Source organism: Phaethon lepturus, unplaced genomic scaffold (genome assembly GCF_000687285.1).
Source record: "Phaethon lepturus isolate BGI_N335 unplaced genomic scaffold, ASM68728v1 scaffold4233, whole genome shotgun sequence".
Classification (NCBI taxonomy): Eukaryota; Metazoa; Chordata; class Aves; order Phaethontiformes; family Phaethontidae; genus Phaethon; species Phaethon lepturus.
Genome location: NW_010526906.1, coordinates 145,134 through 158,693, shown reverse-complemented (window position 1 = coordinate 158,693; position 13,560 = coordinate 145,134). Strand labels below are relative to the sequence as shown.

Below are 13,560 nucleotides of genomic sequence, written 5' to 3'. Positions count from 1 at the left end.
TCCCACTCCTACCATTGTAACATGTGAACAATCACTCGAGAAATTTGTCAACAGAAAAAGTAAGATTTTCTTTCAAGGAATTGTTCACCGCCTTAAGGCTGTTTCTGTTCACTTAATAGCTGGTGAATATTGAGTACGTAACAGATGGATTTTTCTACATTTGTAATCTGAAAAAATGCTTGTTCTTTACATGCAGTGCTACCCTATTGGCTTTCTTGGTTGAGCTTCTTAAGAGTTCAGTTGCCATGCAAGAACAAATGCTTGGTGGAAAAGGCTTTCTAGTCATTGGCTACCTCCTTGAAAAGGTATGTTTGGAGGGGGTTTTTATCTTTGTTCTTAGTATTTCTACTGCCGTTGTGATATTTTCAATCACTTTGTTCAAAGGACTGGTGGAACAAAAATATTTTTGTGATAGAAGACATTGTTTACTTGTAATACTTGTAAGTCGTCTGCAGGAATCGTTCCACCTTCCTTATCCTTTTATATGCTAATATTCAAAGAATCAATTTCCTGGAGTTGATCCTGTTTGTCTAATTTATGCTTTTACTTTAGATCTGTTTGTGAATCACTTTAATGTATTTTCATTTGTGTTTCTCCACTCTGTCCCCCAAACTCTTGTTTAGGAAAATTCTCTTGTTCCCAGTTTGTACAAGCATATCACAGATGTGTCATAATTTAGGTTTAAATTTCTTTTTTTGTGTATGTTAATAAAAATCAAGTTAATCTTCTGTGGCTCAGTTCTGAAATCATTGAAGAAGATTTGAAGAACTGCTTTGAAGAAAAACTGTAAAATAATTTCATTTCTGAAAGAAACAGTTGCAAGGGGCACTTCCTTTACTTGCTTTTTTTCAGACATGATGAGCAGTTACCACAAAACTGAGATTTAGTTCAGATGCTCATCTGAGGAACATTACCTGCTTCCTGGCCTAAAGCCCTGACAAAACCCTGTTACTGTGATTTAATAATCTGAAAACAAAGTACTGTCAGCTGTACTAAGATAGTAATACTCTTACAATTGAATCTCATGGCTCTGACATTCCTGAATGTCTGCTGCTGTATTTTTCATTAGCGTGTGGTCAGTATAACAATCATTTGAGAAGAAGTTGTGACCAGAGGTTTGTGTTGTCCGATGCTGAAATTAAATAACGATAATCTTACCTTTAAAAATGTACTGAACTTTGAAGAAGAATGATTAATAATTTCTCTCTTTCTGCTCTCTATGTTATTTTCAGCTAGGGAAATACATTCTTACAGTAAAGACTTCACCTTCACTGAAGTAATACCTAAAAGCAGATTATTTTCTATGCTTTGTTCTCTGAACTAAGCAAGTGTGTTTTAGAATGTCGAAGAACTAGTCTGAGGTGTTTTTTTTTTTCCAATGGTGGGTTTTCTCATGACATAACCAGAATGAATTTACAAAGCTCTTAGCTCTCATGGAGTCCCTTTCTCTTGAATAGAGCACTATGGCTCACACACATTGAATACATCAATTTAGAATGTTGTACATTAAATTAAAAAAGAATAAAAGTTGGCATACTATTCTAATTAACACCTGCTACTATCATTAAACTCAGGGTATGTGAATATTTAAAGCATTTTGATTGATTTCTGTCACAACATAATTCTTACAGCATATGCTGTTTTATGGGGATATTTTTATGCTATATTCTTCCTAGCTGCAGTTTTTCAAAAGGATGTATTTTATTTTTTCAGTATATGCTTGTATTCAGTTGGCACACATGGCAGGAAAAAATGCTTTTGTTTCCTAGCCAGGCTCAAATTTATTATTTGTAGATTATCTGTTGTTCATTTGCATGAGATCAAATACTTCAGAGGACAGAAAGCTTTTTTTCTCCCTGACTTGAACTTCAAAATAACAGTTTTGTTCTTATTAGTTGCAGACTGTTTATTGTGAATTGTGAGGTACAAGCCAAAGGAAGCTCAGCATCCAGGCTGAACTTGTGTTACTGACAAATGGACTTCACTTCCAAAAATAACAGATCTGCCTATTCTCAGACTGTACTTACAGTATTAAAAGTAATTGGAACATTTTGTAGAGAAGGCAAGGGGAAGGATGTTTAGTGTTTTTTCTTATTAGTTCTTTTTGTTAACTTAGTATGTAAAGAAGTTTCTCAAAGTCTGCATGCCACGTTAGTGCATAGGGGCCGGTCTCAAGAGTGACTTTGTAGCACGTGCTGTGAAACTGAAGGACTTTCTTGAAATTTGAGGAAACCTTGAACCCAACTCCTTCAAATACCTACTTAAGTTTAAGAAACAAAAGCAACTCTACCAGTAATATGTGTTTACATACTGTGACACCCTATTTCAGTAAGACACATAATTAATTGAAGAAGAGTTAAGGACTTCAGATGGAGTTCTGAAGGTACTGTGCTGTAAAATGTAGAATCCTGACTGGATTTTAATTAAAAAAAACCAACGAAACAACAACAACAGAAAAGGATTTTACCTCAGTTATTAATGAATGTTTTTAACCTGTTAAATGTATCCATTAGAAAAACTGTGAATATTATTAGAAAGTATAAGTTGCTGTTAATTTTTTTTCTTACTTTCCTTTCATATTCAATGACATAAAAACATATGAGGTTGCATGTATTTAGTAAAAATGAGCCTGGTAAAAATATCACTTCATATTTCTGCTCTAAGTATATTAATGAAGAAGGTTTTTCTTTATCTTTTTCTTTCTGATTATTTTTCCCCAGTCATCTAGAGTTCATATAACCAGAGCAGTTCTGGAACAATTTTTGTCATTTGCAAAATATTTGGATGGATTGTCTCATGGAGCACCTCTACTGAAGCAATTATGTGATCACATCCTTTTTAATCCTGCTATCTGGATACATACCCCTGCAAAGGTAATTGTACACTTGAATGATGTTACAATTCTCCGACAATGAAGTGAAATACTAGTATTCTTTTATACCATGGTATTTAGTGTTTTAATTTTTTTTATTTTAAAACATGGTAATAGCAAAGATTTTTTAGATCATGAAATCTATACCCTGTTTAACTATATTCTCCATTGTCTTTTATAAGTTCATAAAAGAAGTTACATTCTTGCCTAAGGTTCTGGCTTATACTATTAAAAGACTGTTTCTAGAAATCGCATCCCTTTTTCAGTGGTTGGATTAGATTGTTTTCCTAAAGATTAAGCATAAAAGCATGTATTTTTAATTGTAAGCAAAAGGTGAGATATCTGTTGTTACACATTCACATAAACTTTCATTTTAATTTAAATTATGTATTTTGGTTTGATAAAAATTATTAAAAGTTATCATTCATCTCTGGTAATGATGAATTAGTTGGTTTCCTAAATAATCACAGTTGAGGAATGTGGACCAAAATGAAAAGTGACATGGTCCTAAAATCTGAAAAATACATGCTTTTAGTTTAAAAAGCCAGAATAGAAAACAAACCAGTACCTTTATCATGTCTTAAATCATAGAAGCATAGAAAATTTAGTTTGGAAGGGACCTCTGAAGGTCATTCCAGGTGTCAGTACAGCCCCTGTCCTACCTAAATTTGGAATTATTTTTTAGGTTTTTATCTCATAACCAAAGTAAATCCTAAAAAAACTACAGGTTAAGGTTACTAGTACAGAAATTATATTTACATGGATAACTATTCCATTCTTCAGGTGCAGCTGTCTTTGTATACCTATTTGTCAGCTGAATTCATTGGAACAGCTACGATCTATAACACTATCCGCAGAGTAGGAACAGTACTGCAGTTAATGCACACTCTGAAATACTACTACTGGGTGGTTAATCCTGCTGATAGCAGTGGCATTACTCCTAAAGGATTAGGTAAGTACAATGCACAAGAAAGAAAATACAAACATTTCTTGTATAGGAAGGTTTATGATGTAAATATGTGAAAGCTCCTTGGATCTGTAGACAAGGAGGTAAGTAAATGGCAATAATCGGTGCTGGTGGTCAACAGTAGAAGGACTATACAAGTACTTTAGGTGTATTATACACCTCTGATGATAATTCCTTACGTTTATATGTATTCCCAGAAGATTCCAACTGTGGTCTTCACTCACATAGCGTATTCTTATGTGGGCATACTTTAGGAAACATGTTAAAATCACTGATTTTTCTTCTTGTGTAACAAAGAGGAAATGCTAAGTGTATTTCATATACCAAGGAAAGCTTTGTGGGCTTTCAATGATTGGTAGTGTTAAGTGACCTTGAAAACAGAGTGGAAACTTCTAGTTCTCACTGCTGAGATCTCTGAAGCTGTATTTCCAGTTGTTGCGGTTTATTAAGATTTTTTCTCTGCCTTTATAAAATAGGGATTGACTTAACTTTGCTTATAATCATGTGCTTAGCTTAGCTCAGGAAGCATTGAATGACAGCAACAACAAAATACAATAATACATACGGGCTAAACGCTGCATGTAACAGATGTGTATTAACCAGAGCATCAAATTATTCTAATCCTGTATATTCCAGCTGTAATGTCATTACATTTAGCTGACTACTTGTGTACAGCAGGGAGGATTCAGCTGAAAGTCTCTTAAAAAGTTAATTGATATAGCAGAACTTATTAATTATCTTTATTCTGTAACTATTACTGTCATGTTGAGAAATTGAATAATTGGAGAATGTTTTAGTGCTGTCACATATCCAAACATTTAAGAATGTTACATATATAACATATAAGATATTGGATAATTCTTCATTTGTAAATAAGCTGTATGCATATGGGGTTTCTTCAATATTTTTTTTTAATTAATAAAAATGGAAGGAACAATTCTTGCCCTAGATTAGATATCCTAATAGGCAGAGAAGCTGTAACTTGCTGAGGTTCACAGAAAGAGCTGCTGTTGGACTTGGGACCTCATTTATAGTTCTCTCATACTATAATATTAGATGAACAATATTCTTCATACAATTACTAATATTTGCTTTAAATATACCCAACAAAAGCACACTGTTCCCTGTTCATTTGAATGAAAAGTTTGTAATACCAGATTATGAAGATTAACTGTGGTGGTTACTTGATTAGCTTTAAATTTTTGTCAATGATAAAGTATATTTTCCACTTACACTGATTCTGGATTCCCTCTGCCAAAATAAAAGTTCCTTTTCAGTACCTACAATGAAAGCGTCTCCATCTGACCTAGACATCTGCTGATTATACACAGTGGAATGCAGGAGTCAGGTGCCTGAATATGGGTTTCTATCATCATTTTAGTCTCAGTGGGGCATCCCACCTGCCTTTCAGAAGCATGTAGGTGTCCTGTGCATCCTGTGTCAAATCTGCTTGTTCTGTGTAGGTATTTTGGATACCTTATGGCATGTCAAATCACACTGGTAAGTATGTTTAGGAACCTATGTCTTACCCCAGTCAACAGAGCCTTGAGAACTGTTTGAAAGGCAGTCGCTCTCTAGACTCCATTGGCTATATTGATTAAATCTCCATTGACTTCAGTGGAGGGTTAGAAGCTGGTCGCACATGTTGACAACTACACTGTAGATGTCTGAAATTAGGGTGAGCTGAATCGTACCCTGGGAATGACTTTATCCAGCTTCATGCTTTCAGAGCTCTACTCTGAGGGTTACACTGTTATGCTGCATAGGTACAGTTTTGCCATCAGTTAATCACGTGTCTAAGCTCAGTGAGGAATTAGGATGTTAAGAACTGAACTGACCATCTTATACGACGTACATTGTATTTGTGACTGTTGAATGACCAGCTGTTGGGAGGTAAAATTTTCAGGTGCCAACCATATTTACACCTAGACAGAGACCTGGAAAATTGCTCAACTAGTTTGAGACTCTTAAGTTTTATAATATTGTCTACTTGTTATGGCAGTAATTCTTTTTGGGTTTTGTTTTTCTGGGGGTTGTTTTGTTTTGTGTTTTAATTAAAGCATTCCTGTGCTTCTGTGCCATGACACTAGTCCCTAACAACACTTTGAAAATGTATTGCATATTGCAGACTTCCCTCTGGCTAGGCTTGCTCTTTTGTGGAAACAGTGTGACATTTCTTTCTGTAGGAGGTATGGCTTGTTTTTTATCTTGCTCAGATGTGCGTCTCTGCAGTTAGCTGTATTTTTGGAGTATTTGCATGTGTAATGCCAGTTGAATAGCTAGAAAAAAATATATAATGTATTCATCAAAATCTGAACAGAAGTCATGGGATACACAAGGTCACACTATTAGGAATGAGAATTGAATCAGTTAACTGTAAGTTAGCATACATATGGCTGGTTTACTTCCCTGTCTTTTCTTTGATTCTTACCTATTTTAAGCATGTAGTACACTCTCGTCGCATTTGTGTGAGTTCCAGACAATATTCTGGTTTTCTCAGGAAGGCAACCAGGTAGGTCTCTGAGAAGGAATCAGATAGTGCAAGTTACTGATGGTTTGCTGTAGTAGTGTGACAACAAAAATCACAATTACTAAGGCCTTCATACAGTAGTTGGGAAGGTGCTTGATAAACTGTGAGACCATGCACATTTTCAAAATACATATTATTATCCACTGTATTTGATTTTTTTCCTTTTTTTCCTTTAGTTATATTTCTAGATAAACTTGACTTTTTTAAATGTTAATCTCAACTTTCTTCTTTGATCCTTGTCCTTTTCCTTCCTCCCTGTTGCTTAGACTGCAGAAAGCCCCATATAACTGATGGAACTATAAGTATTTTGTAGTACTCTCTTTCCTGTCTGTAAAAATGGCTTTCCTTGTGTTGAGTTGAAAAATTTTGGCTTATCAGGGAGGAAGATCAGTGACATAGCAATGGATGTGCAAATCCAGCATAGCTATGGAATTTCTCCATGCAAATCAGCACTAGGACTTTTTTTGCTAGTATTTCACAGGTAGCCTCTGCTTCTGACTAATACAGCTGTAATAAGTGTGGTGATTCGCAAGCAAACGACTGTGGAAATATAATAATTGCTGAGGTGATAGGTTGCTAAATTTAATTTCATATTAACTTAATTTCATGTTAACTTAATTTCATATTAGGTTTTTATCACATTAATTGCTTTCAGTCAATGAAATTCCTGAAAACTTTTCAAAAGGTTTAATCACTTGGGTATTACATTACTTTTCTTCACCAGATAATCCTTCTTTTAACATTAAGTGCAATCTGCCAATGTGATATGCAGGTCTGGCTGATTCAGGCTAATAGTCTCACAATACTATAAGTAGCTGTAGGTAATACAGTTCATGCTTTTTTCTTTCCACCTCTGTTTTCAGCAGCTCATAACTTCACCAATCCTAGTATTTCAAAAAAGTTAACTGTTCCAGGATTTTGTTTTTCTGTTGATTTTATTTGCCTGCATACAGCCACTACTGCCACATGTAGCCAACAAGTTCATCTTTTGTTAAAACATAAAGTAACGTGTAAAAAGAAATTTGCCAAAATAAGAAACTTACACTGTAAGAATACAATTATGTGAATGTTAGAGTTGTTCCATTTTAAAGAGCATTTGATGTTTCAAAATGAAAGAACAAGACCCATTGTCTATGAGCAGTAATTTTACTGTAAGAAACAGAAAAATGTCATAGTGCGAGAAAATGGCATATGATATTCCCTTATCAGAGGCAGATGAAACTCTTAAGTTAACTTGACATCAGTCTTTTCAGATCCGAAAAAGACTTTAATGGAAATCTTGCTAATATCTGAAATGTGACTGAACGTCACTGAACTATACTGCCTCCAAATAATTTTATGTCATATTAGAAAGTAAGGTTATTCATGCAGACATTTTAGTAGTGTGATGCTTTCTTGTCTTCTAGGCATAGCATTTTTTATGTCGAGATTCTGAAACACTTTTTAATATTAGTAGCTGATTTACTATTACTTGCAGACAGCTACTCAGCTTCAAGTTTTTATTGCCTTCCCCTGTTTAATAAAGCACAAAGTGTGTGAGTCTTCTGTACTGACAGTTCAGTATACCTCGTTTAAAGCCAAAGTAGCTCCATATTGAAGCTTCCCATTTGGCTAATGCTGTTTTCTTAAAAAATGAATGTTTCCCCCTTGCTTCTCCCCGTATTCATCTTATAAAATAGGAGCTGTCAATGTTTTGAATTATTTAAAAGATTCAAATATTTATTTCAATTTTGGTTTTGTTTCTTTCAGTATTGCTTTCCTGTTTCAAACTGGTATTTCTTCTTGGAATCAGTATACTAAATTTGTATTGGTTTGTTTCCTTCCAAAGTATTAGAAACACTTTTTCAAAATATATACTTACCAGCTTGCTTGATAATTATTCTTAGTAGGTTTTATATTTTAGATAAAGACCTACATAGTGGTGGCAAGTTTTCTGTTTAAAATGATGAGTTTTACTTTCTTTATGTTGTGTTTGTGGTTTTTTTTTAAAGTATATTGCCAGTTATAAATAGGTGGCAGGATGAAGCGACTTGTGTTTTATTAAGACCATATTAAAAGTAAACTTGTGAAATAATTCTTATGTCAGGAAAAGCAGAAAAAGTCGAACCAATTTCCACAGGAAAGAATCCTTAAACTTTATTATATTTTACATTTTGCTTGAATTATGGTTACAGCTGTTCTCTTGATTTGCCTCATGCATGCCTTTAACATTTTGTTAAATCATACAGAATAAGATGTGAAGGCAGGAGAAGATCATAGGTTGCCCAGCAGTTGCAGCATCTAAAGACACAGTGAAGCAGACAATTGAGTAAAAACTATTTAAAATTATATTACTTCCTTCTGTAATTATTTCCTTTTGTGGATTTTGGAAATGAGTAAGAGGATAAGTGGGAAGATATTTAGTTCTTTATCTTGCTATGGTAGATCATGCATTTCAATGATAATACTTCAAGCTGCCAGAGCCGTCTTAGCGTTATGTTACCAGTCTTTGTTGTTCTTTGATGTTTCATCTTTTCAAAATATATACTAGACTGATATTTAAAGACAAGCCAAGCTGTGAGTGTCTTTCACAAGGGGCAAGACACACATATTTTTAATAAAAAGCAACAAATTTAAATATACTGTTTTATTTTCATCTTTGGGTGTCTACTAACTATTGGATAGTTTAATTTCTTTGTTAACCTTTTAAAAAGAAACAAAACATTTATGCACTTTAAAAAAAAATTCTCCGTGTTGCTGAATTAAGTTGATGTACAATTTCTGTAATTTAAGAGAGAACTTATTAGATTCCACCATGATATTTATGCCTTGAAAAACCCTCATTGGAATTACTTACCAATTGCACGGCATTCTCTGAAAACACTAATGGACCAACAGTGGTATAGTAAAGAGAAAGCATTAAATGTATGCAATAATAAATAAATAAACTAAATATTGTAAGGTCTTTTCCTAAAAAAAAAAAACAACTTAGGATACTCAGTGTTAACAACTCTCAGAACTGTATTGTGCTAAACTGTAATTTTGGACTCTGTTGCAGAGCATCCCTATGAAATACTTGCAACTTCATTGTTGGTATGAAAGAAAGGTTCGTTTCAGGCTGCTGAGTAGCATAGTTCATTCTTGAGTCCTTGACCAAGCATTTCTTTTTATCTACTAGTGTTTCCAGTGCGCTTCTCAGCTCTTACTCTCAACAGACTTTCCTGAGTGGTATCTTGCCTCCTGCTACAGAATCCATGGTTGTTAAAGTCCAATTTATCTCATGTTAGATAGAGTTTTCAAGAATGTTTTTAATGTCCAACATTTTTGAACGTGAGCTAGTAACATGGGAATTATGAAAATTATTATGAAAAAGTAACTGCAAATTTTCTTTTTATGGATAAAAAAAGTTGCATGGAGTTATTTCAATGGCTGGGTTAGAGTGGAACTCAGTTCTCGTTATCTTTGCAACAGTAAGATAAAAAGTAGGTCTTTCTGTGATCTGCATAACATGATGTTATTTATGCATGTGTGGAGATCAGATTCTGCTCTCTGTATCGTGTTTTATTAATTTAAGGAATAGAAAAATCATGCTTTTTACACATTAAAAAAAAAACAGATAGAAGGATGTTGTGTTCGGTTGCTTGTAGAGCTGATAACACAGTGTTTTATTTCCAAAGACAGGATTAGAGATCATTATTTTTGCTATTCAAAGTTCCCAATGAGTTTTTTACACCAGTACTGATTGTACTTTGTTCTGTGAATATGTTTACTTATTCCATCTTAATTAGTTCTGGTTTATACACCTATAATTGCTCTGTGCTGCATGGATGAATTGGGTAATTTTTTTTTAATTTATTTTTGTCTGGATAAAGCTGGCTAACTCTCATTATGAGTGTATATTTTAAAAAAATCTGATGCAAATCATGAGCTATCTGCAATAAATACATACCAAAAAAATCTAAAAGCAGGAAATTATTTAGTGACTCATCCTCGTGTGGGATAAGGGATCCTTTCTCTTTGCCAATTAACAAGAATTTTGCTATTTTGTACGAGGGACAAATACTTTTGTATTACAGGGTTGCTGTATGAGATCGTAAAAGGATTATCTCTGTTGTTGATTTGGATTGGGTTTGGGTTTAGTCAGTGTCTAAGTGATGGTGACACTGAATTGTCCATCCAGTGATGGGTCCAAAGATTAATAGACAATAAAGAAAACTACTTTTCAATGTTTGAGCTGAAAAACAAGATCCACTTGTCTCTCTTTACCTCAGTATATGCGTGTATAAAGTATATTTTTTAATTATAACATAAATTATACCATTGTTTGGGCAATGATGCATTTTTTTTAAATAAATCTTCAGTTAATAATGAAGTTCTTCAACTAGTTATGAAGCCAAAAAGTGATGACATAACAATTGTAGTGGCAAATCCACTTTATGTAGCTTTACAACTTCCCAGATTAATTTCATTCAATCTGTATCAGAGGACTGTTGCATTACTATTGCTGCAGTCCTTTCTTCCACTATTTGTAGCTACCTAATGGTTACATAGCCTCCAGTTTCTCCAGCCTCTCTTATTTTTCTCTACCAGTCCTCTTTTAATTTTTCAAACTATTAAAGTCTTCTGGGCAGAGGCTGTCCCCTTTTTCTGATTCTAATGCAGTGAATCTTCGACACAACCAAAATACACGGAATAAATAGTACTGGAGGACTGAAGGAAAAAGCATCGTTTTACTTGCTTGGCATATAACCTGCAAGCAACAACTCCTTTTGTATCTTCCGTGTGTTGAAGAACCCTTTTCAGGGTTCTCGCACATCTCTAGAGAAACTAGTGGGTATGTGAATAAGAAATATGAAATTCAGGTATCTTTGAACAGGTGCCCAGTTAATTTGGGATATCTTCTTTTTAATCCTTCCTTAAAATTTCTGTTACTGAAATGCTTTGCAGAGCTCTCCGTTGTCTTATTGTTCTGTTTTCTGTTTCCATAATTACAGTCTTCCAGAAAAGACAAAATACCTCAGTTTTTAGGCCTGGTTTTCAGATATTGTCCAATATTGAACCCAGTAAGGTGTAGGAAGGAAGAGGGTGTGCAAAGAAACAGGTTTCTGTCATGCAGTTAGAGTTGAATCTGCATTTGAATTAGGGAAAAAAATAGCTATTGGCTAGAAGCACACCGTTTCCATAAAAACACATTCAATATTTAATGTAGTTACAACTAGTACCAAAAAATCCAATTTCTGTTTTTATAATGAGAAATAGATGTTTAATGGTGCCATTAGGATGTATGGTTATAAAACTATTAAAGCATATATGATAGACTTTTTACAATGATATGCTTACTGTTTTTACATATGATGGGGAGGGGAGGTTGAGAATTATTTGCTTCTTTTTGAAAAGTACCCAGTTCTTCTCTCTCCACTCTTAAACAGGGAAGAAAACTCTTTTTGTTCCTGCTAGTCAAACAAATATAATTTTCCTTCAGGTTTGCCTTTTTTGCAAGCTTGAATTACTGTGTGTACAACAGTGGCTTCACTTCGAAGAGTGGCACTGGACACTATAAAAAAAAATCTTCATTAAAAGGTTACATTCATCTGGATTGGAAATAATACTGAGACATAGAGTGTTATTAAGCTTTGATATGTGTTTATCAGCATAAGATTAAATGGTTGATGAAAAAATAAATCAGTCTGCATTTATTTTCACTGTGCAAAATTTAGGACTGTCTATGACACACATTGTAGGAACTTAACAAAGGAATTTCCAGTTCAAACTTAACTATGTATGAAAAGGGATAATGAAAAATACAATAGAGCAAGGTTCAAGTCAATATAGCTGTTCAACCTCTGTTTCTTATTCAATTTTTTAGTTACTTCTTTTTTCCTAATGTACTTGCTCAAGCACAATTGTTTAAAGTATTATGGATCACTTTTTCTGGTTTAAATTTAATATTTTCTTTAGATGGTAATTTATCTTTGATAAAATAGATTCAGTTTCTGCTACAGGTAATGCCCACCACTAACATTTCATTAATCCTTTCTCTGCTGGATTTCATTCAGATGGTATTTAAAATGGTGGCTTAGTTATTCCAAGTTGTTATCATGTACTTTAGGTGAGATTCAACTTTGTATTCAGACCCTTTTAAGTTTACATGTCCACAGTGTGCCTTGTACTAGGTGTTTAAACTCCTGTTGGTTTCAGTGGAATGCAACTCAATGTAGTCAATAGAACTCATAATTTTTATCCTGAACTGCGCACTGACATTGGGTCAGTCGAGTAGATGTCGTCAGTAAAGAGGGAAGTTGCTTATATTGGGGTTTGAAACTCCTGGCTCATATGAAGACACCTACAGAACATATATCTTAATTTAGTTGTGTGAGTCTAGACCTGATTACTACCTTTCATCTTCCTGTGTCTTTGTTTAAGAATATATATATATATGGATTTCTTTTTTTTCAAAATGAAACATCACTTATACGTATGTATATTAGTGCTGTAAAATGTGATTCTGAAAGGTTATAAATGATAGCATTTGCAAATATGAACATTTACATAATTAATAGAATACTAAATCTGTTGTAGGAACTGTGATTTCCTTAAGAAGCTGCAGTCATTCAAGGAATTAGTTTATATTTAAAAGCGGTATATTTTGCTTCTTCCAGATGGTCCTCGGCCCTCACAGAAAGAAATCATATCCCTAAGGGCATTTATGCTGCTGTTTTTGAAACAACTTATATTGAAGGTAAAAGAGTCTATTCTATATAGAAAACATTGAGATCTGTTATATATATGTAATAGGATCTTTCATACAAGTAAATATGTAATACCGGTCAGGTATTGTATCCGTTTCTGGTTAATTTTAATGTTCGTGCACATATTTCTAATCAACATAAAGGTAATAAATCTGTAAAATATTTCTTATTAACCTCACCAAACTATGCCATATATATTTTATTAAATGCAGTTGCAGAAATAGTATGTGACACTCCAGAACCTTTCAGTTATTTAGGATTTTTTCATAAGATAGTAGATAGTTGCTTGATTGATCAAATGAAAAAGGTAATGGCAGTTGTTAAGTTAGTTATGGCTGTATCCTTTTTTTTGTTTCTACCACTGGTTGAAATGGTCTAGGACTCTTTCTCTCTGTTACAGCTGAACGCTAATCTTTGAGGTATAATCTATCATTTGAGACTAGACTAAAAACCACTGTTTTCT

At 33.7% G+C, this 13,560-nt stretch overlaps 1 protein-coding gene across 1 annotated transcript in view; it reads left to right on the top strand.

Annotated features, from left to right (window-relative positions):
• Positions 1 to 13,560, top strand: part of NBEA (neurobeachin) — a gene marked incomplete at both ends in the record, with an annotated part of 159,812 nt that overhangs the window by 32,334 nt on the left and 113,918 nt on the right. Inside the window, 4 exons of the mRNA XM_010283206.1 lie at positions 197 to 305; positions 2,721 to 2,873; positions 3,656 to 3,824; positions 13,008 to 13,087. Of these exons, the coding sequence (XP_010281508.1) occupies positions 197 to 305; positions 2,721 to 2,873; positions 3,656 to 3,824; positions 13,008 to 13,087 (511 nt within the window). The remainder of the gene's footprint in view (positions 1 to 196; positions 306 to 2,720; positions 2,874 to 3,655; positions 3,825 to 13,007; positions 13,088 to 13,560) is intronic.